Genomic DNA, 20794 nt, shown 5'->3' on the forward strand with positions numbered 1-20794 from the left:
ATGCTCCCACTGACGCTGGCAGGGAGGGTTCAGACGGTGAAGATAACGGTCCTTCCAAGACTGCTTTTCTTTTTTTAATGTCTCGCGATTTTTGTCCCAAAGGCTTTTTTCAGAAGTATTAATGTGGTGATATCGAGGTTTATATGGACGGGTAAAACCCCGAGAGTAAGGCGGGTACTCCTGGAACGGGCCTGCGGGGAAGGGGGATTGGCTCTCCCAAGCATTATTAACTATTACTGGGCTGCCAACCTATCGATAGTCAGGAAGTGGGTAGTGGGGGAGGGGTCGGTCTGGGAGCGGATGGAGGCAGCATCCTGCAAAGGTACGAGTCTGGAGGCTTTACTGACGGCGCCCCTGCCGTTCTCGCCGGCTTGGTACTCCACAAGTCCTGTGGTGGTGGCAGCCCTGAGGGTGTGGGGGCAATGGAGGCAGCATATGAGACTGGAGGGGGCGTCAGTGTGGTCACCGATCTGTGACAATCACCGGTTTGTCCCGGGGGGGCTGGATAGGGGCTTTAAGGTATGGCAGCGGCAGGGATTGAGAGGTTTGGGGATCTATTCACCCAGGAGGGCTTCCCGACCTTGGAGACGTTAAGAGGAGGAGTTTGACATGTCGGGAGGGAACGGGTTTCGGTATCTTCAAGTGCGGGACTTTGTACGGAGACAGGTCCCAAGCTTTCCTCGCCTCCCCCCGAGGGGACTACAGGATAAAGTGCTGTCAGAAACAGGGGTTGGAAGTGGGAATGTTTCAGACATATACAGGGAATTGTTAGAGTGGGAAGGGGCCCCTATCAGAGAGGGGAAGAGGAACTGGGAAGAGGAGTTGGGAGGGGAGCTGGAAACTGAACTGTGGGAAAAAGCCTTGAAAAGGGTAAATTCATCCTCATCCTGTGCTAGACTCAGCTTGATTCAGTTCTTGGTAGTCCACAGGGCCCACATAACGGTCGCCCGGATGAGTAGGTTCTTCGAGGAGGTGGAGGACAGATGTGGGCGGTGTGGGGGTAGCCCGGCCAATCATGTTCAAATGTTTTGGGCATGTCCGAAACTGAGGGAATTCTGGCAGGGATTTGCCGATGTTATGTCAGAAGTCCTGGTAACTCCGAGTCCAGAATTAGCAATATTTCGGGTGTCGGAAGATCCGGGGGCAAAGGGGGGGGAGGGAGGCCGATATTCTGGCCTTCTCCTCCCTGGTGGCCCGGAGACGGATCTTGCTGAGATTGGAGGGACTCGGAGCCCCCAAAATGAGGAGTGTGGGTCAGCAATATGGTAGTTTCTCAGTCTGGAGAAAATCAAGTTTGCTTTCAGAGGATCAATACAGGGATTTGCTCGGAGTTGGCAGCCGTTCATCGATTTCTTTAACAAAAACTGAACGTCAGCAGTAAGGGGGAAAGGGAAAAAGAGGGCGGGGGGGTGGAAAGTAGGCGGCATGGTAATGTTAAATAAGGACAGAGAATTTAGTATACGGGTAATTGGGGATAGGGCGGGAGAAGTGGGGTACGTAGTTTATTGTTTGTTATTATTTTAAGGGGCATTTTGTGTGTCGACCCGCGCGGTTGTTTTAGAAATATCAATATGTTAAATTGTGAAAATTACAAATGCTTCAGTAAAATATTTTAAAAAAAAAGTTCTGTACCTCTGTTCTTGCAAACTATATGTTTTGTCATGGCCTAAGGTTATGCTTGAAGTTTAATACTGAAATGCTTTTTAAAATGGGTTTTGAGACTGGCCTTTAATATTTACACTAAAATGGCCTTTTACCGATCAGAAATAGCTGATTTCCTTCATCCACCATTGTTCGTGGCTGGATGTGGCAGGACTGCAGAGCTTAGATCTGGTCCGTTGACAGTGGAATCGCTTAGCTCTGTCTGTTACTTGCTGCTTATGCTGTTTGTCTCACAAATAATCCTGTGTTGTAGCTTCACCAGATCGACAGCTCATTTTTCGCTTTGTTGCTCCTGGCATGCTCTCCTGCACTCTTCATTGTACCAGGGTTGATCCCCTGGCTTGGTGGTAATGGTAGAGTGGGGGATATGCCGGGCTATGAGGTTGCAGAATGTGGTTGAATAAAATGCTGCGACTGCTGATGACCCACAGCGCCTCATGGATGTCCAGTCTTGAGCTTCTTGATCTGTTCAAAGACTATCCCATTTAGCATGGTGGTAGTGCCACACAACACGATGGAGGGTATCCTCAATGTGAAGACGGGACTTTGTCTCCACAAGGACTGTGTGGTGGTCACTCCTACCGATACTGTGATGGACAGATGTATCTGCAGCAGGCAGATTAGTGAGGATGTGGTCAAGTATGTTTTACCCTCCTGTTGGTTCCCTCACCACCTGCTGCAGTCCCAGTTTAGCAGCTACGTCCTTTAGGACCCGGCCAGCTCGGTCTGTGGTGGTACTACTGAGCCACTCTTGGTGATGGACATTGAAGTCCCCACCCAGAGCATATTCTGTGCCCGTGCCACCCTCAGTGCTTCCTCCAAGTAGTGTTCAACCAAGAGGAGTACTGATTCATCAGCTGATGGTGGCCGGCACGTGGTAATCAGCAGGAGGTTTCCTTGCCCATGTTTAACCTGAAGCTCTGAGACTTCATGGGGTCCAGAGTCGATGTTGAGGACTCCCAGGGCAACTCCCTCCTGACTGTATCCCACTGCTGGGTCTGTCCTGCCGGTGAAACACGACATATGCAGGAATGGTGATAGTGGTGTCTGGGATTCTGTGAATGTGACTATGTCAGGCTGTTGCTCTCCCAACTTTGCCACAAGCCCCCAGATGTTATTGAGGAGGACTTTGTAGGGTCGGTAGGGCTGGGTTTGCCGTTGTCGTTTCCGGTGCCTGGGCCTATGCTGGGTGGTCCGTCCGGTTTCATTGCCCTTTGAGGGGCTGGTTTAGCACAGGGCTAAAGAGCTGGCTTTTAAAGCAGACCAAGGCAGGCCAGCAACACGGTTCAATTCCCGTACCAGTATCGCCAAACAGGCGCTGGAATGTGGCGACTAGACGTTTTTCGCAGTAACTTCATTGAAACCTACTTGTGACAATAAGCGATTTTCATTTTCATTTCATTTCATTTTGTGTTTTTGTAGCAGTTGACTACAATTGAGTGCTGGGCCATTTCAGAGAGCGTTCGGAGTCAATCACTTGGTCTCAGTCTGGAGTCACATGTAGGCCAGACCAGGTAAAGATGGCAGATTTCCTTCCCTAAAGGACATTAGTGTACTAGATGGGTTTATAATAATAATAATAATAATCGCTTATTGTCACGAGTAGGCTTCAATGAAGTTACTGTGAAAAGCCCCTAGTCGCCACATTCCGGCGCCTGTTCGGGGAGGCCAGTACGGGAATTGAACCCGCACTGCTGGCATTGTTCTGCATTACAAGCCAGCTATTTAGCCAACTGTGCTAAACCAGGCCCTATGACAATCGAGAATGGTTTCATGGTCATCATTAGACTTCTAATTCCAGATATTTTAGAGTTTAAATTCCACCACCTGCCGTGGTGGGATTCAAATCTGGGCCCCCAGATCATTATCCTGGGTCCCTAAATTTCTAGCCCTAATATTTTCTAATAATTTCTTAATAATACCGGCATGGCAGCACAGTGTTTAGCACTGTTGCTTCACAGCGCCGTGTTTGATTCCCGGCTTGGGTCACTGTCTGTGCAGAGTCTGCACGTTCTCCCCGTGTCTGCATGGGTTTCCTCCGGGTGCTCCGGTTTTCTCCCACATGTGCCGAAAGACGTGCTGTTAGTCTGAATTCTCCCTCTGTGTACCCAATGTTGCGATTAGAGGCCTTTCACAGTAACTTCATTGCCTACTTGTGACACTAATAAAGACTATTATTATTAATATTGGCATGAAGGTGGAGAGAAAACAAGATCTGAAGAAAAAGTACGATAGCCAACGGCAACAGGAGTTCAAGCCATGAGACACTGTGTGTCTCTGGAAATTTAGAGACGGTGCATGGTGGGTACCGGGCCCCGAGTGGAGAAGGCTGGACTAGTCTCTTCTGCAGTCAAAACCAGCTGAGACCCGTGAACCAAGCACTTAAAAGCCAGTCAGGATTGGAACAGGCAGATCAATAAGCCCGGCTGGGGCTGATGTACTGTGTGCAGCATTGCAGTCTTACTTTTCTTTTTACTAAATGCTATGAGGAGAGGTTGAATAAACTCGGTTTGTTCTCACTGGAACGACGGAGGCTGAGGGGCGACCTGATAGAGGTCTACAAAATTATGAGGGGCATCGACAGAGTGGATAGTCAGAGGCTTTTCCCCAGGGTATAGGGGTCAATTACTCGGGGGCATTGGTTTAAGGTGCGAGGGGCAAGGTTTTTTTCACAGAGGGTAGTGGGTGCCTGGAACTCGCTGCCGGAGGAGGTGGTGGAATCAGGGACGATAGTGACATTTAAGGGGCATCTTGACAAATATATGAATAGGATGGGAATAGAGGGATACGGACCCCGGAAATGCAGAAAATTTTAGTTTAGACGGGTGGCATGGTCGGCACAGGCTTTGAGGGCCGAAGGGCCTGTTCCTGTGCTGTACTTTTCTTTGTTCTAAATAAACCTTTCCGGGCAAACCTCAGAATCATAGAATAATAACATTCCTACAGTGCAGAAGGAGGCCATTCAGCCCATCCAGTCTGCACCAACCCTCTGAAAGAGCATCCTACCGAGGTTCATTCCCTCGCCCTATCCCCATAGCCCCACCTAACTTGGCGCTGTGACTGTGCCACCGTGTAGCCTGTTTGAACCGCTGTACTGCATGTGGTGCAGGTATACCCATTGTGCTTTTCGTGAGGGAGTTCAAGGATTTTGACACAGCGACAGTGAAGGAGAGGCGATATATAATCGTATAATAATAATAATCTTTATTGTCACAAGTAGGTGAGGCATACAAGATGATCAGAGGATTAGATAGAGTGGACAGTGAGAGCCTTTTTCCTCGGATGGTGATGTCTAGCATGAGGGGACATAGCTTTAAATTGAGGGGAGATAGATATAGGACAGATGTCAGAGGTAGGTTCTTTACTCAGAGAGTAGTAAGGGCATGGAATGCCCTGCCTGCAACAGTAGTGGACTTGCCAACATTAAGGGCATTTAAATGGGCATTGGATAAACATATGGATGATAAGGGAATAGTGTAGATGGGCTTTAGAGGGGTTTCACAGGTCGGCACAACATCGAGGGCTGAAGGGCCTGTACTGCGCTATGTTCTAGGCTTACATTAACACTGCAATGAAGTTACTATGAAAAACCCCTAGTCTCCACAGAGGGAGAATTAGAATGTCCAATTCACCTAACAGCATGTCTTTTGACTGTGGGAGGAACCCGGAGCACCCGGAGGAAAACCACGCAGATACGGGTAGAATGTGCAGACTCCACATAGACAATGACCCAAGCCGGCAATCGAACCTGGGATCCCGGCGCTTTGAAGCAACGGCGCTTTGAAGCAATGGCGCTAACCACTGTGCTGCCCACAATTTTTCTAAGTCATACTTCCAAGTCAGTATGGTGAGTTACTTGGAGGGGAACTTCCAAGATGTGTGTTACCATGTATCTGCAGCCCTTGTCCTTCTGGATGGTAGTGGTCATGGGTTTCAAAGGTGCTGCCTAAGGAACCTTGGTGTGTTCCTGCGGTGCATTTTGTAGATGATGCATACTGTTGATATTGTGCGTCAGTGGTTGAGGGAATGAATGTTTGTAGAAGGGGTGCCGATCAAGCGGGGCTATTTGTACTGGATGGTGTTGAGCTTCTTGAGTGTTGTTGGAGCTGCACTCATGCAGGCAAGTGGAGAGTATTCCATTACACTCCTGACTTGTACCTTGCAGATGGTGGACAGGCTTTGGGGAGTCAGGAGTTACTCTCCGCAGGATTCCTAGCCTCTGACCTCTGGTAGCCACGTTATTTGGATGGTTAGTCCAGTTCAGTTTCTGATCAGCGGTAGCCCCTCCCAGATGTTGATTATGGGGATTCAGTGACAGTAATGCCATTGAATATCAAGGGGCGATGGCTTTATTTTCTCTGTTATTGGACACGGTGATTGCCTGGCACTTGTGTGGCACGAATGTTACTTGCCATTTGTAAGCCCAAGTCTGGTTATCGCCCAGGTGTTTCTGCATTTTTGTAATGAATTGTTGCAAATGCATAATGCAAAGTTCCCAACACTGAAATAACTCAAAGAGTAGAGACGTCTGGAATTGAAGCACTCCCATCAGAGCCCAGCTCAGACGGAGTGAACATGTAGTGCTTATGACTAATGATAAAATCCTTAATTCACAACTGAAACTTGGACACTGCCTGTGAGGTAGGCCCAAATCAAGGCTCAAGGATTTATTGAAGAAGAATCTCAGGAAATGTGACGTGTACACCACAAACTGAACGAAAAATGCATAAGAAAGAACAACCTGGGGAGTAATCTCAAGTAGTGACGTTGTTTCCTTCGAACAGCAAAGTATACGGGAGTGAAGAACAAAAGGTAATGGGCACACCCAGCAGAATCAGATAATTGATCCTTGCCTGCACTATGGAAAGCCATACAGCTCTGTAATTGGGATCCACAACCACTTTACAATGCACAACAGGTGACTGTGCATTCAAGAAATGGCCATCTTCAATAACGAAGGAAAACCAATGATCAAGCATTTATGATGTAATATCTGGCAGACTATAAGAAAGCTCAGTTACAGACGTGTTTGTAAGTTCACTGTCTTCAATGACTTTAACTCGTCATTCTCTTCATCAGTTTCTATCTGTATGTATCTTTATATTGAAACGTAATGTTGCTCTGTTTATCTGGTTATAAATATGGCGGTCAATATGGTCGCCTTCCTTAATCCTAATTATGAGTATACTTTCAGAGTCGCCAGGTATCGCTCGATAGCGCCAAAAGGTTCAAATCGAATACCTATCAAAGAGCCAATACACCAGTTAGTTCAAAGTCAATACTATTTATTTACACACACAGTAAGATCTACTCATGCACAACAGTACTACAAACTAAACTATCTCTAACGCTAACGCCTTAACTTAACTTCGGGTGCCCACTTAGTCAGAGGAACAATGGCTGTTGTTCGGATCTGAGGCTGTTGGGTTCGAAGAGATACAGGAGAACAGCTAAGGTCGTCCGTCTGGCAGCGAGTGTTGACCTTGAACTTACTGCTTCTGGTGATGCTGGTGGATGGATCTCTCTGCCTGAGAGCCAAATCCAAGAGAGCGAATCTCTCGTGGGGGTTCCTTCTTATACATGGAGGGGCTTTGCGCGCTTTTAGGCGGCACTTAAACTTGGTCCCAATTAATTGGGCAGCTTCTCGATCGTTGTTATCGATCTGAACCAATAAAGGGGTGGGTGTCGTGATGGCTGGGCGTGTCTTAGGTGGCTGTTGGCCTTGCTTTGTTTGTGTTTTTCTGGCGCCGGGATGTCTGCGACAGTATCAACTTTCTGAGTGTTAGTCCTTTGTTCCTCGGAGATGGGCCATCAATATGCTAATCGACCCAGAGTTTCGATTCCGTCTGGTAACTGCTTCCCAAATATACATTCAGGCTCTGTGCCTGCTTGTGTTTAGCATTGTCCACATTTCCCTACATTCTCTGTGAGCGTCCATTTTGTGTTCTGAAAGTGGCCATCCCAGATGGCTACACTCTCTCCTTGTGATCCTCAACGTGAAGTGTGAAGGATCATATTACTGAGTCTTCTTTGTTCTCTGCCTAAGTCGAGCACCTGCAATCAAGGACAGGTTCTACTCTACTCTGCCCTATGGATTGGAACTTTACCTAAATTGTTTTCCTACACACATCATTATAAAATTCTAAGGGGCGCTATGACATTTAGGCATGCATTACAATTAAAACACGGGAACCTCTAACTATTCTTATCTAAACTATCCTTAGTCAATTACCAGAATTTACAACAGTATAACCAAACGACAGCAGCAATACATGTCTCTGCAGCTTAGCAGTCAAGCACAGAGTTTTACATCTTTTTATTAGAACAAACAAACAAAAGAGTCGACGCACTTTAATTCACTTAAAGAGAGTGGGGGGGTTTGCTGAAGCCCGAAAATAGGGGGTCTGAAGGTATAAACCGGAGTGCGAGAGGCTTTCCTTCGCCAATTCCTAAGTCTCAGTGTCTGGATGACATTGAAGAGTATTACTGACTAACAGTGCTTTTACAATAAACTTGTCACACCAGGTTGGTGTATCAGTTGCTGTCTCTGGGTGTGGTGTGTGGCAGGGATGGGAAACATTCACGGCCTGTGGGGTAAGGGTCAGGGGTCGCGTCCGTGTGCAACTGTAGGGATCCCGCGAAGATCGAAATGTAGACCATGATGTCTGTCTTCATGTTCTCTTCCTTCCATGGTCTTCCTGTGGCTTCTGTGGTTCTGGGTTTCTGTGGATACGAGCATAATATCTGTTATTATCTTGTTTAAGATCTCGTATGTCTGTCTGTCTGTCCTTTATTATCAATTACCCATTATAATTGGTCACCATATGTGACTCCCTCATTTTTTTTAAACCAAATATTTCGGGACATGACATCCGAGAAGAAAATACTGTCACAGTGTGAGCAGTCTCGCAGCCTGTGTGGTCGATGCGGTGAGTGCACCATCCCAATGTTCGAGGATGTAAATAGCATATTGAGAACAACCTAAGGGTTGCCGGAAAACAAACAAACGAGTTTTGAATCAAAAGTTCCGAATGGGGTACTTATGGGCCGCAGCGGGTAAGTATGGGTGGAATCCCCGGATAGGACGGTGACCAGTGCCGTATGTGCACTACCCAAGTATAGCTGACCAGATGGGGGTCCTCAGGCAGGGCGGGGACCAGTGCCGTTACTCCACTGCCTGAGTGACCGGACAAGAACGGAAAGAATTTGTGTTCGCTGTGGATATTGCCTCTTGTGATTACCTTTGAATCAGAAGAGTAGCTATGATTGGTTGTCTGCCGACAAACTAGTTCCTTTAACTGCCAGTGGGCGTTAAAAGAGTGGTGGCCTGGGGCCATGAAAAACTTTAAGCGCACAAACAACATTTAACATTTACAGTAACAAACATGTAAAGTAACAAATTAACATAACAAAACCGTGCAGGTTCCATCAGAAAGGACACCGTAAATCTCCATTGGTTCCTTTTTACCATCATCTGGACACCTCATTGCTCTATAGCGAACAGAGTCGCAAAGGGGTTCGTCTGGAGGGAGTCAGACTCTAAGTCATCATCTTCTCCCGGTTGCCACACTCGTGACTGGAGTAGCTGTGCCAAAGCTGCTTGGAGCAAATTGGGGTCCATCTCATCATTCCGGATGAGTCTGTACGAATTGTCTCGGTGCCAATGTTTCGTGTTGAGGTTGGAGGTGGTAGGGGGCAATCCATAGTCGTCGGGCGGTGGGTCCGGGTCAGGGCTTTAATGTACGTGGTCTCAAAGGGGTCGTTGGAATCTTGTTCGGAGTCGCTGGAAGTGGGGCCTGGTGCAGAGGTGTAAACGTGTTGCGGTGCTATGGGGCTGTCGCTATCGCTGTTGAATGAGCGGAAAGGCGGAGTCGTGCCTCTGGGGATGGAGTCGAAGTGGTGTCTGAGGATGGGATGGGCTGGACTGGTTGGGGGAGGGTAGGAGTAGGTCGTCCATTGGCGGGGCGTGTTCATCTGCTGCTGCAAGTGAGATGTGGTGTGAATGGTTGTTCTGCGTGCCGTAAGCTGGTTTATGTGAAACCATCCAGACTTGCCATTGGGATAGGTGATCTTATTTACTGATGGGCTGACTTTATCAGAAATGGAGTAGGATCCTGCAAATTTGGGGAAGAGGAATGAACTGGGGTTGTATAGGGCTAGCATGATCTGCTGCCCTACTACAAATTCTGTGGCATGTACTGTCTTGTCAAAATAAACATTACTTTGCTTCCTTCGTGTCCCAAGCCTAACAGCTGCGGCGAGCTGGGCGGCTTTTACATTCTCGATAATCTGCTGATCTGCTTTCTCATGGGTGAGGGTGGTGACTGCGGGGCTGGCCAAAATAGAGTCCTAACAAATATTCTGTCCCTTTCATGGGTCGTCCGGTCATGAGGGTGTGGGAGGTGTATCCTGTCGATGTGGATAACTGTGTTCCTTATGAACATCAGTGCAAAGGGGAGAACTGTGTCCCAGTTGCTATTGTGCTGTTGCACCATTTTCCTTAGGGTTGCTTTGAGAGTCCTATTCATTCTCTCAACTATTCCACTTGATTGGGGGTGATGTGCAATGTGAAATTTTTGTTTAATTCAGAAAATTGTGAGGACATTTCTCATCACTCGTCATGTAAAATGGGAGCCTTGGTCGGACTCTATACTGCGGGGAAGTCCCCATCTTGTAAAGATGTGCTGAGTGAGGATTTTAGCTGTCATTTTGGCTGTGTTTGTTCTGGATGGAAAAGCTTCCACTCATTTTGTGAAGGTGTTGATGACCACCAACACATACTTCCTGCAGGGGGTAGAGGTCCTATATAACCAATCTGCAAATTCATCCAGGGCCATTAACGGGCCGGGTATGACTAAGCTGACCTTTACTTGCGTATCTGTCCGGATTGTTAGAACTTAGAACAGTACAGCACAGAACAGGCCCTTCCGTCCTCGATGTTGTGCCGAGCAATGATCACCCCACTCAAACCCACGTATCCACCCTGTACCCGTAACCCAACAACCCCCCCATAACCTTACTTTTTAGGACACTATGGGCAATTTAGCCTGGCCAATCCACCTAACCCGCACATCTTTGGACTGTGGGAGGAAACCGGAGCACCCGGAGGAAACCCACGCACACACGGGGAGGACGTGCAGACTCCACACAGACAGTGACCCGGCTGGGAATCGAACCTGGGACCCTGGAGCTGTGAAGCATTTATGCTAACCACCATGCTACCGTGCTGCCCCTTTCATGGTTCATCCGGTCATGACCGCCCCGCAGTCACCGCCCTCACCTATGAGAAAGCAGTTCAGCAGATTATCGAGAATGTAAAAGCCGCCCAGCTCGCCGCAGCTGTTCTGGGCACAGATTAAACAGTTTTCAATGTGGTTACATTGGATTTCAAATCAGGCCACCAGCAGAGAGGTGTGAGGTGGGCGAGGGTTGCTTCTATGCCCTGATGTCCATGGTTGTCATGGAATTGACAGATAATTTGGTTTCTGTCTGGGTGGGGACCACATAAATACTTTATTTTAAAATTATACCGTCGTGTGTCGTCAACGTGTTCTTGTATTTATCGTAGGGGGCTGGGAAGTTGCCTTTTAAACCTTCGCTGAGCGTCTCGTCTTCTTTTTGGGCCTGTGCTAAATCCTGAATGTTGGTCTGTGAGACCTGAACCGCGTGTACTGGGGCACTCTCGGGAGGATTCCAAAAGTGACCATGTCTGGAACCTGCCTTTGCTAAGGCGTCTGCCTTAATGTTGCCAGGAGGGGAAGAACGATGGTGGCTATGAACTTTAATAATACCATATTTCCAATATTTAGCTGTCCTTAAAATATGGTGGAGTAATGGGGCTGAGGTAAGGGGTTTTCCATCTGCGGAAGCGAAACCTCTAGATTTCCACAGGTGTAGGAATTCTGTTAAACTATTACAGACATATAGACTGTCGGAATATATGTCGGCTGGGGTCGGGAACGAGTCGGGGTGCTCTACAATATACGCTACGGCTGCTAGTTCTGCTGTCTGTGAGCCTTGATGTCCAGGCAATTTCAAGGATATCTCCTCTGACGCGCGTCCTCTACATATACACCATAACGGTAATCCGTTTACCGTTCAAAACTGTGGAGGAGCCATCCACATAAATCCTAAGGGGTGCGTCTGAGTCCGTGGGCTGGGGTCTCTGGGGTGTCGTTCCTGGTTTCGGTGGAGCTGACTTTGGTCCTGGTACAAAGGGTCCTGTGTTGTGTTTGGTGGAGATGATTTCACATTCATGTGGGTGTCGGCGGAGTGTAAATTGTCTGCAAGGAAAGTGAGTGTTTTTGTCCTTTTTACTGTAATGTCCCGTCCTTGTAAGAGAAGGGTCCAACGTGCGGCGCAAATCTGGCTGACTGCCGTCCTTTAGTCTACCATCCAGGAGAAGTTGGGTTGGGGTGTTAAAATGGTGATGGGGTTGAGTCTTGTTATGTAAGCGAAGTATTGAACTGCCCAAAAAACTGCGAGCAGGTGCCTTTCGCAGGCAGAAAATCCTTGCTCAACTTCATCGAGAACTAGTGAGGGGTATGCTACGGGGCCTAAACGATCGTGTCTTTCCTGGAGGAGCACGGCCGAAAGGGTTCGGTCGGTGGTTGCAACTTCAATTGCGTATGGGGAGAGTGGATCTGGGACCTGTAATGCGGGAGCTGTGCTGAGGGCTCGTTTTAATGCATCCACGGCGTCCGTGTGCTGTGGAAGCCATTCCCATGGTGCTTGCTTCTTTAGGAGTTCGGAAAGAACATAAGAACTAGGAGCAGGAGTAGGCCATCTGGCCCCTCGAGCCTCCTCCGCCATTCTGATCTTTTGTGGACTTAGCTCCACTTTCCGGCCCGAACACCATAACCCTTACTCCCTTTATTCTTCAAAAAATTATCTATCCTTATCTTAAAAACATTGAAGATTGAAACATTGAACAATGAAGGAGCCTCAACTGATTCTCTGGGCAAGGAATTCCATAGATTCACAACCCTTTGGGTTCCTCCTAAACTCAGTCCTAAATCTACTTCCCCTTATTTTGAGGCTATGTCCCCTAGTTCTGATTTCACCCGCCAGTGGAAACAACCTGCCCGCATCTATCCTATCCCCTTCATAATTTTATATGTTCCTATAAGATTCCCCCTCATCCTTCTAAATTCCAACGAGTACAGTCCCAGTCTACTCAACCTCTCCTCGTAATCCAACCCTTTCAGCTCTGGGATTAACCGAGAGAATCTCCTCTGCACACCCTCCAGCGCCAGTACATCCTTTCTCGGGTAAGGTGACCAAAACTGAACACAATACTCCAGGCGTGGCCTCACTAACACCTTATACAATTGCAGCATAACCTCCCTAGTCTTAAACTCCATCCCTCTAGCAATGAAGGACAAAATTCCATTCGCTTTCTTAATCACCTGTTGCACCTGTAAACCAACTTTTTGCGACTCATGCACGAGCACATCCAGATCTCTCTGCACAGCAACATGTTTTAATATTTTATCATTTAAATAATAATCCATTTTGCTGTTATTCCTACCAAAATGGATAACCTCACATTTGTCAACATTGTATTCCATCTGCCAGACCCTAGCCCCTTCACTTAACCTATCCAAATCCCTCTGCAGACTTCTGGTATCCTCTGCACTTTTTGCTTTACCACTCATCTTAGTGTCATCTGCAAATTAGTTAGGCACGAACTGCCCTTTATGAACCCATGCTGCGTCTGCCCAATGGGACAATTTCTATCTAGATGCCTCGCTATTTCTTCCTTGATGATAGATTCCAGCATCTTCACTACTACCGAAGTTAAGCTCACTGGCCTATAATTTCCTGCTCTCTGCCTACCTCCTTTTTTAAACAGTGGTGTCACGTTTGCTAATTTCCAATCTGCCGGGACCACCCCAGAATCTAGTGAATTTTGGTAAATTATCACTAGTGCATTTGCAATTTCCCATGCCATCTCTTTTAGCACTCTGGGGTGCATTCCATCAGGGCCAGGAGACTTGTCTACCTTTAGCCCCATTAGCTTGCCCATCACTACCGCCTTAGTGATAACAATCATTTTCAAGGTCCTCACCTGTCATAGCCTCATTTCTATCAGTCACTGGCATGTTATTTGTGTCTTCCACTGTGAAGACAGACCCAAAAAAGAGAGGCTGCCTTTGTAGCAAAACCGTTCATGTGATTCATACAGTAGCCAACGAGTCCTCGAAATGAACGGAGGGCTGTGACATTATTGGGCAAGGGTAACGTGACAATGGAGTCAATGCATTTCTGCTCGATCTCGCATTTGCCATGGGTGATGACTGATCCTAAATAAATCACTTTTTCTTGTAGAATTTGGGCCTTTTTGGGGTTCACTTTACATCCAATATGTTGAAGGAGTCCTAATAATTTGTTGAGAAGCAGAATGTGCTCTTTCTTAGTGTCGGTCTGTAGAAGCAAGTCATCTACATACTGGACAAGGCAATCGGGTCGGGAACAATTTGGCTAAACCAGTCGCCAGCTGTCGGTGGAAAATGGAGGGGTAGTTGTGGAAGCCTTGTGGAAGGCACGTCCACATGTATTGCTGTCCCTAGAAGGCGAAAGCAAATTTATATTGGCACGCTTCATCCAATGGAATGGACCAAAAGCCATTGCCAATGTCCAAAACCGAAATTGTTTTTGACTGGAGTCCCTGTTTTAGCATTGTCTCGGGACTCGTGGCTATGGTGGGCTGCTAATGGGGTCACTTTGTTTAGTGCCGGATAATCGATGGTCAGTCGCCATGATCCATCGGGTTTCCTGACAGCCAAAATGGTGCATTGTTTGTTGAGGCTACTGAACGGAGTACACCTTGATCAAGCAGACTCTGGATAACCTTTGCGATTTCTCCCTCTGCTTCTTGGGGAAAGCCGTACTGCTTTTGGGGTTTGGGGGAGGGACCTGTAATGTTCAGTAAGCCAAAGATCTTGCCACAGTCGTGCTTGTGCTGAGCAAAAGCTGCTTTGTGTCGCTACAAAACGTCTCTAACCTGTGTCCCTGTTGCAAGTGCCCTGTAAAACCGCTGAGAGTAGTGTCTGTGGTGGGCCGTGTATCTCGCTGAAACATTATGGAGGAATTGAGCGCCGTGTGGGACTCTCCTTTCTCCCAAAGAAATTCTACGGGTTGTCCCCAGACTGTGCCTGCTACTATCGGTCTCCCGGACTTGTCCCAAAGGGTGTCTCAGACCCACGTTGGGGAGTCCGAACATCACCAATCGGTGCCGTTCATGTCTGTATTCTCGGAACGGGTGCTAATACTATGAATTGGCTTGGCTCTATTCTTATTCAGGGTGTTTGCCTGCTGGTTTCGCTGCTGTTTCTGGGGGGGGGGGGGGGGGGGGGGGGGCATTGCACTCTCGTGTGTCGTGTCCTAATTTTCCGCAATTGTAACATTCTTGGGATTTAGGCTGCTGTGGGCCGCTCTTCCCTCATTTACCCATGCGGGGTTCTGATGTGTCCTAACTGGATGCATGTTAGCATCTGCCTGCTCTTTCTCTGTTTTACCGTAAGCTGATTTTCCCTGCATGGACTGTTCCCAAGCTCAGGATAATCTCTTTCGTACCCATTTCTCATTGTTGGCCTTGTCTGAGGGGTCGTAATTTGCGCAAACTCTCTGTCCTGCTTCTGTCGCATGAGAGACTAGGATTCAAGTCCATTTGGCCATATTATCTGGGGTCAAATGGGTGCGGGCTAACTCTCCGAATACCGCTGTGAAGTGCATCCACAAGCGTCCAGCAAACGCTGTGGGATGCTCTGTCTTTTTCTGCCTACATTTATTTAGGCCTTCTACAGGGTCTCCTTTATTGTAGCCGATCACATCTAGGATCGCTGCATGCATTTCTTGGTGGGTGCCTCCTACATTCTGTGGGTCGGGAAGAGCTGCCATGACTGAGGGGTCGAGGCTCAAAACTGTGAGCTTCACTTGCTCCTTTTCATTCAGGCCGTACATGGTCGCCTGTTGTTTGACTCTTGCAAAATAATGGCGTGGGTCCGCTGTGGGTAGGAACGGTGTTATTTTATCACACGCGCCCCTTAACTGAGTGACGGTTAATGGGGTGGTGTACAGAAAATCTGGGTCTGTCTGTCTGTTGTGGCCCTGCGCTGTGTGGTTACAGGGTTCATAGGGGTGTGTCCTGCCTGTGCAGTCGGGGGTGGGGGTGCTTTTCTGTGGTCTGTCCTGAGTACATGTTCCATGTACATATCTATGGGCAGTCTCATTTAACTCCTGCCAATCGGGGCCATTTTCTTGGTCTAATTGGGGTCCAAATGTATTCTGGAATCCATTTTGTACAGAAAGCAGATATTGCAATTCTGCAATTTGCTTTTGGCATTTTCGGTGATCTAACGAGCTCTGCCTTTGTTCCCTCGTGGAACTGTGGAGTGCTCGTAGGGCTGCTTTTAAATTGTTACATTGTTTCTTTAATTGCCCGACTTGGTGTTCTGTCTCTACTTGTACCAACACCGCGCATTGCGTGTCTTGGTAGGCCTTATCATATTGCGACTGAAAGCTGCTTAAATGGGCGAGACAAGATTGGTGTGCCCGTTTGACATCTGCCATCTCCTTGTCCTTCGCCGCTAACTGCTCTCTCAGTTCCTTGTTTGCTTTCTCGTACTCACTCACCTCTCCCTCACTATTCTTATCTCTCTCTTCAATCTCTCTGCGGAGCGTCCTCACGACCTCCTCTGTGGCCCGTAATTGTGCCAAGCAGGACACGATTGCCATCTGCTTACGAGCTTTCCCTAAGCTCTTCCTATGAATCTCTGTCAGGTTCTCCCACCAAGTATGCCCTCTACTTCCGGGACCTGTTTCATCATTCGCACAAAATTCACTCCAAAGGGGCCATCCTTTCCCTTTGAGATATTTTCTAATCTCCTCTTCCCATACGGGACTCTGTCCTACTCTACTGGTCGCTACGACCTCAAATTCCTGGGGGTTCATAAGGCGTTCCATTGCCTTCATTGCCATTTCTATGCTATCTCTGGGTTTCTACCAAATTTGGAACAGGGGAGAATAAAGTGGTGAACAAAATCTCTCAGGTTTACCTTATATCCCTTGTTAGTACGCACGCAAATAACACACTTCCAAATCTTGGTGGTTTGATCGATATTGGTCTTACGCTTGTGGTTTTTCTTTTCCCAATTGGATTCTAATTCAAATTTGGGTTCTCTCGGAGTGACAAAGCCACTTCTAGGTCAAGTCCCGTCAGATGTTGCCAGTAATGTTGCTCTGTTTATCTGGTTATAAATATGGCGGCCAATATGGTCGCCTTCCTTACTCCTAATTATGTTTACTTTCAGAGTCGCCAGGTATCTCTCGACACTGCCACAAGGTTCAAACCGAATACCGATCAAAGAGCCAATACACCAGTTAGTTAGTTCAAAGTCAATATTATTTATTTACACACACAGCAAGATCTACTCATGCACAACAGTACTACAAACTAAACTATCTCTAACGCTAACGCCTTAACTTAACTACGGGTGCCCACTCAGTCAGAGGAACAATGGCCGTTGTTCGGATCTGAGGCTATTGGGTTCGAAGAGATACAGGAGAACAGCTAAGGTCGTCCGTCTGGCAGCGAGTGTTGACCTTGAACTTACTGCTTCTGGTGATGCCGGTGGATGGATCTCTCTGCCTGAGAGCCAAATCCAAGAGAGCGAATCTCTCGTGGGGAGTCCTTCTTATACATGGAGGGGCTTTGCGCGCTTTTAGGCGGCACTTAAACTTGGTTCCAATTAATTGGGCAGCTTCTCGATCGTTGTTATCGACCTTAACCGATAAAGGGGTGGGTGCCGTGATGGCTGGGCGTGTCTTAGGTGGCTGTTGGCCTTGCTTTGTTTGTGTCTTTCTGGCGCCAGGATGTCTGTAACAGTATCAACTACCTGAGTGTTAGTTCTTTGTTCCTCGGAGAATGGGCCATCAATATGCTAATCGACCCAGAGTTTCGATTCTGTCTGGTAACTGCCTCCCATAAATTCATTCAGGCTCTGTGCCTGCTTGTCGTTTAGCATTGTCCACATTTCCCTACATTCTCTGTGAGCGTCCATTTGATGTTCTGAAAGTGGCCATCCCAGATGGCTACAGTAGATAACAACTTCATGCTGTCAATCATATAGGTAGCTCTAGGTAATTCTTAATTATATGTTCTGAAATGTTTAGAGCAGAGCTGAGAACCAAAGCTATAAATTGGCAGTATCTACCAGCTCCTCATTTGGAATGACAGCATGTTGGTCTTTCATTGCATCTTATAATATCTATATTTGTTTTTTAAAATAGGTCATTCCGACAACAGAGTGTGCCAACGCATTGCTGAAGATGACGTATTGTCCACAATGTCATGGGTTTCTTGCTCTTAAGCCATGTAAAAATTACTGTCTCAATGTCATGAAGGGTTGTTTGGCTAATCAGGCAGATTTGGACACAGAGTGGAACAATTTTATTGGTAAGTCCTTTTTTAAGTTTCATGGTCAACCAAGAATCATGTAGTGGTGTAGTTATAGGGAGTGAAGAAGTGTGTCAGAAAGTGTGGTCCTCTGATTTTGAGCAGCAGTAGTATGCTGAGGCATGTGTGAAACCACAATACTGGCACATTTTTTTCACTTATTACTACTGTATTAGTCATAGCATCAGAAGGATTCAGTCAGGTCAGGTTAATGCTGGGTGATTGTGCTAACCTTTTACTTTTTGAAAAATAAATTTAGAGTGCCCAATTATTTATTTTTCCAGTTAAGGGGCAATTTAATGTGGCCAATTCACCCATCCTGCACATCTCGGGGCAGGGTTCGAGCGCCTCTCACCACCATGAGGCAGCAGTGCTAACCACTGCACGCCAGCCTTTACAAAATGCAGACTGTTCTGCCTCACTGAAGATTCTGGTCTTATTTATTTTTTATATGTGTCTTTCTCCTTCTCCACATACTCCAATCATCAATACCCTCATTTATGAGCCATCAGTTCCTCTTGCTGGTAGAACGGGTGGAACGATGTTGGGAATTCAGAAGGAGTAAGAGAAATGTGTTGGCTGCAGAGCAGACTACCAATTTCAGTAAAAACAGGCAGAATGGGTCAAGAAGGTCAGAGAGCTAGTGTGGCAAGGTGATGTAATGGTGAGCACTGCTACCTACGGTGCTGAAGTCCCGCGTCAATCTCAGCCCCGGGTCACTGTCTATGTGGAGTTTGCACATTCTTCCCGTGTTTGTGTGGGTTTTGTCCGGGTGCTCCGCTTTCCTCCCACAAGTCCCGAAAGACGCGCTGTTAGGTGAATTGGACATTCTAAATTCAACATTTAATACCCATCTCCATTGTCCTGTGAGTTGCCTCTTTGAATCCATTGAGTGGCTTACTGGCCATTAAACAAATATTTAGTATCTGCTTTCACGACCAAAAGCACAAAATTCATTATGGAAATAGGGACGGTCTGAAAAAAACTTTACGGAAATTACGTATTAACAAATTAATAGTACTTGAAAAGTTAATGAGACTAAATGTCAGCAAATCCCCTGGACGTAATGACCTATATCACAAGGTTTCGGAAGAGGTAATTGCAGAGATGGTGGATGTATTAGTTTTGCTCTTCCCAAATTCTCTAGATTAACTTTGAGCATGACTATGTAATTCAGCTATTGAAGAGAAGAGGAAAAGAGAAAACACAAACTTATAGGCCAGTTAGTCTGATAAAAGCAGTTGGAAAAGAATAAACATCTATTATTTGAGACATCTTAACAGAGCACTTAGAAAATCACTATACGATTAAGCAAAGTCAACACGTTTTTGTGACATCCCAATGCAAGCCTGAGGAGGTAGCAGAGCGGGTTAGAATACCCATCTCCATTCATTGGGTTATTGGTCTAGTTCTTTGGATGATTGTTTGGTATCCTCGCCCCCGCCCCTTGCATCCATAGCCTCTCCATGCCCCCAATGCAATCTCCATACCCATTCACCCAGGATCCACTATGACAGAACTCATAACACCAGCAAACCTTTGAAATGCTCATGAATTGACAAAAACTATTACCCATTGAAACTCCAATTGAGGAAATTCCTTCTCTTAGAAGCTGATAAAACTCACAATCAGCCATTCAAACTATCCGGTATCAAACTATTCGGAAGGACAGAGTGGATGGTAAGGGAGGTGGTGTTGCTCTGTTATTTAAGGATGGCATCAGAGCAGTAGTGAGGGATGGATGGAGGATGAGGTTGAATCCATTTGGGTGGTAATCAGGAATAGTAAGAACGTAAAAGTCTCTGATAGGAGTAGTCTAGAGGACACCATTATGGTGGGGTGTGCAAAAAAATAACTGATGCATGTGGAAATGGTACAGCAGTTATCATGGGGGATTTTAATCTACATGTCGATTGGCTTAACGAAGTCGTTCAAGGCAGCCTTGAGGAGTTTATAGAATGTATCCGCGATAGTTTCCTAGTTGTAAAGGAAGTATGTAAAGGAACCTACGAGGGAACAAGCGATCCTAGATCTGGTTCTGTGTAATGAGATAGGATTGATTTTGTTGTTTTTTAAAATAAATTTAGTGTACCCAATTCATTTTTTCCAATTAAGGGGCAATTTATCGTGGCCAATCCACCTAGCCTGCACACCTTTGGGTTGTGGGGGCGAAACCCACGCAAACACGGGGAGAATGTGCAAACTCCACACGGACAGTGACCCAGAGCTGGGGTCGAACCTGGGACCTCGGTGCCATTAGGCTGCAGGGCTAACCCACTGCGCCACCGTGTTGCCCCCGAGACAGGATTGATTAATGATCTCATAGTTAGGGATCCTCTCGGAAGGAGCGATCACAATATGGTGGAATTTAAAATACAGATGGAGGATGAGAAAGTAAAATCGAACGCGAATATTTTGTGTTTGAACAAAGGAGATTACAATGGGATGAGAGAAGAGCTGGCTAAGGTAGACTGGGAGCAAAGACTTTATGGTGAAACAGTCGAGCAACAGTGGAGAAATATCCAAGCGATTTTTCACAGTGCTCAGCAAAGGTTTATACCAACAAAGAGGGAAAATCGACCGTAGATATCTAAGAAAATAAGGGAGAGTATCAAATTGATGGAAAAAGCATACAAGGTGGCAAAGATTAGTGGGAGACTAGAGGATTGAGGA

General features: G+C 46.8%; 1 protein-coding gene across 1 annotated transcript in view; it reads left to right on the forward strand.

Moving 5' to 3' along the window:
* The window catches only part of gpc4 (glypican 4), a 297220-nt gene that overhangs the window by 184534 nt on the left and 91892 nt on the right, over positions 1 to 20794 (forward strand). Inside the window, exon 4 of the mRNA XM_038774482.1 lies at positions 17956 to 18121. Coding sequence (XP_038630410.1) covers positions 17956 to 18121 — 166 coding nt within the window. The remainder of the gene's footprint in view (positions 1 to 17955; positions 18122 to 20794) is intronic.

Source organism: Scyliorhinus canicula, chromosome 17 (assembly GCF_902713615.1).
Source record: "Scyliorhinus canicula chromosome 17, sScyCan1.1, whole genome shotgun sequence".
NCBI classification, from domain to species: domain Eukaryota; kingdom Metazoa; phylum Chordata; class Chondrichthyes; order Carcharhiniformes; family Scyliorhinidae; genus Scyliorhinus; species Scyliorhinus canicula.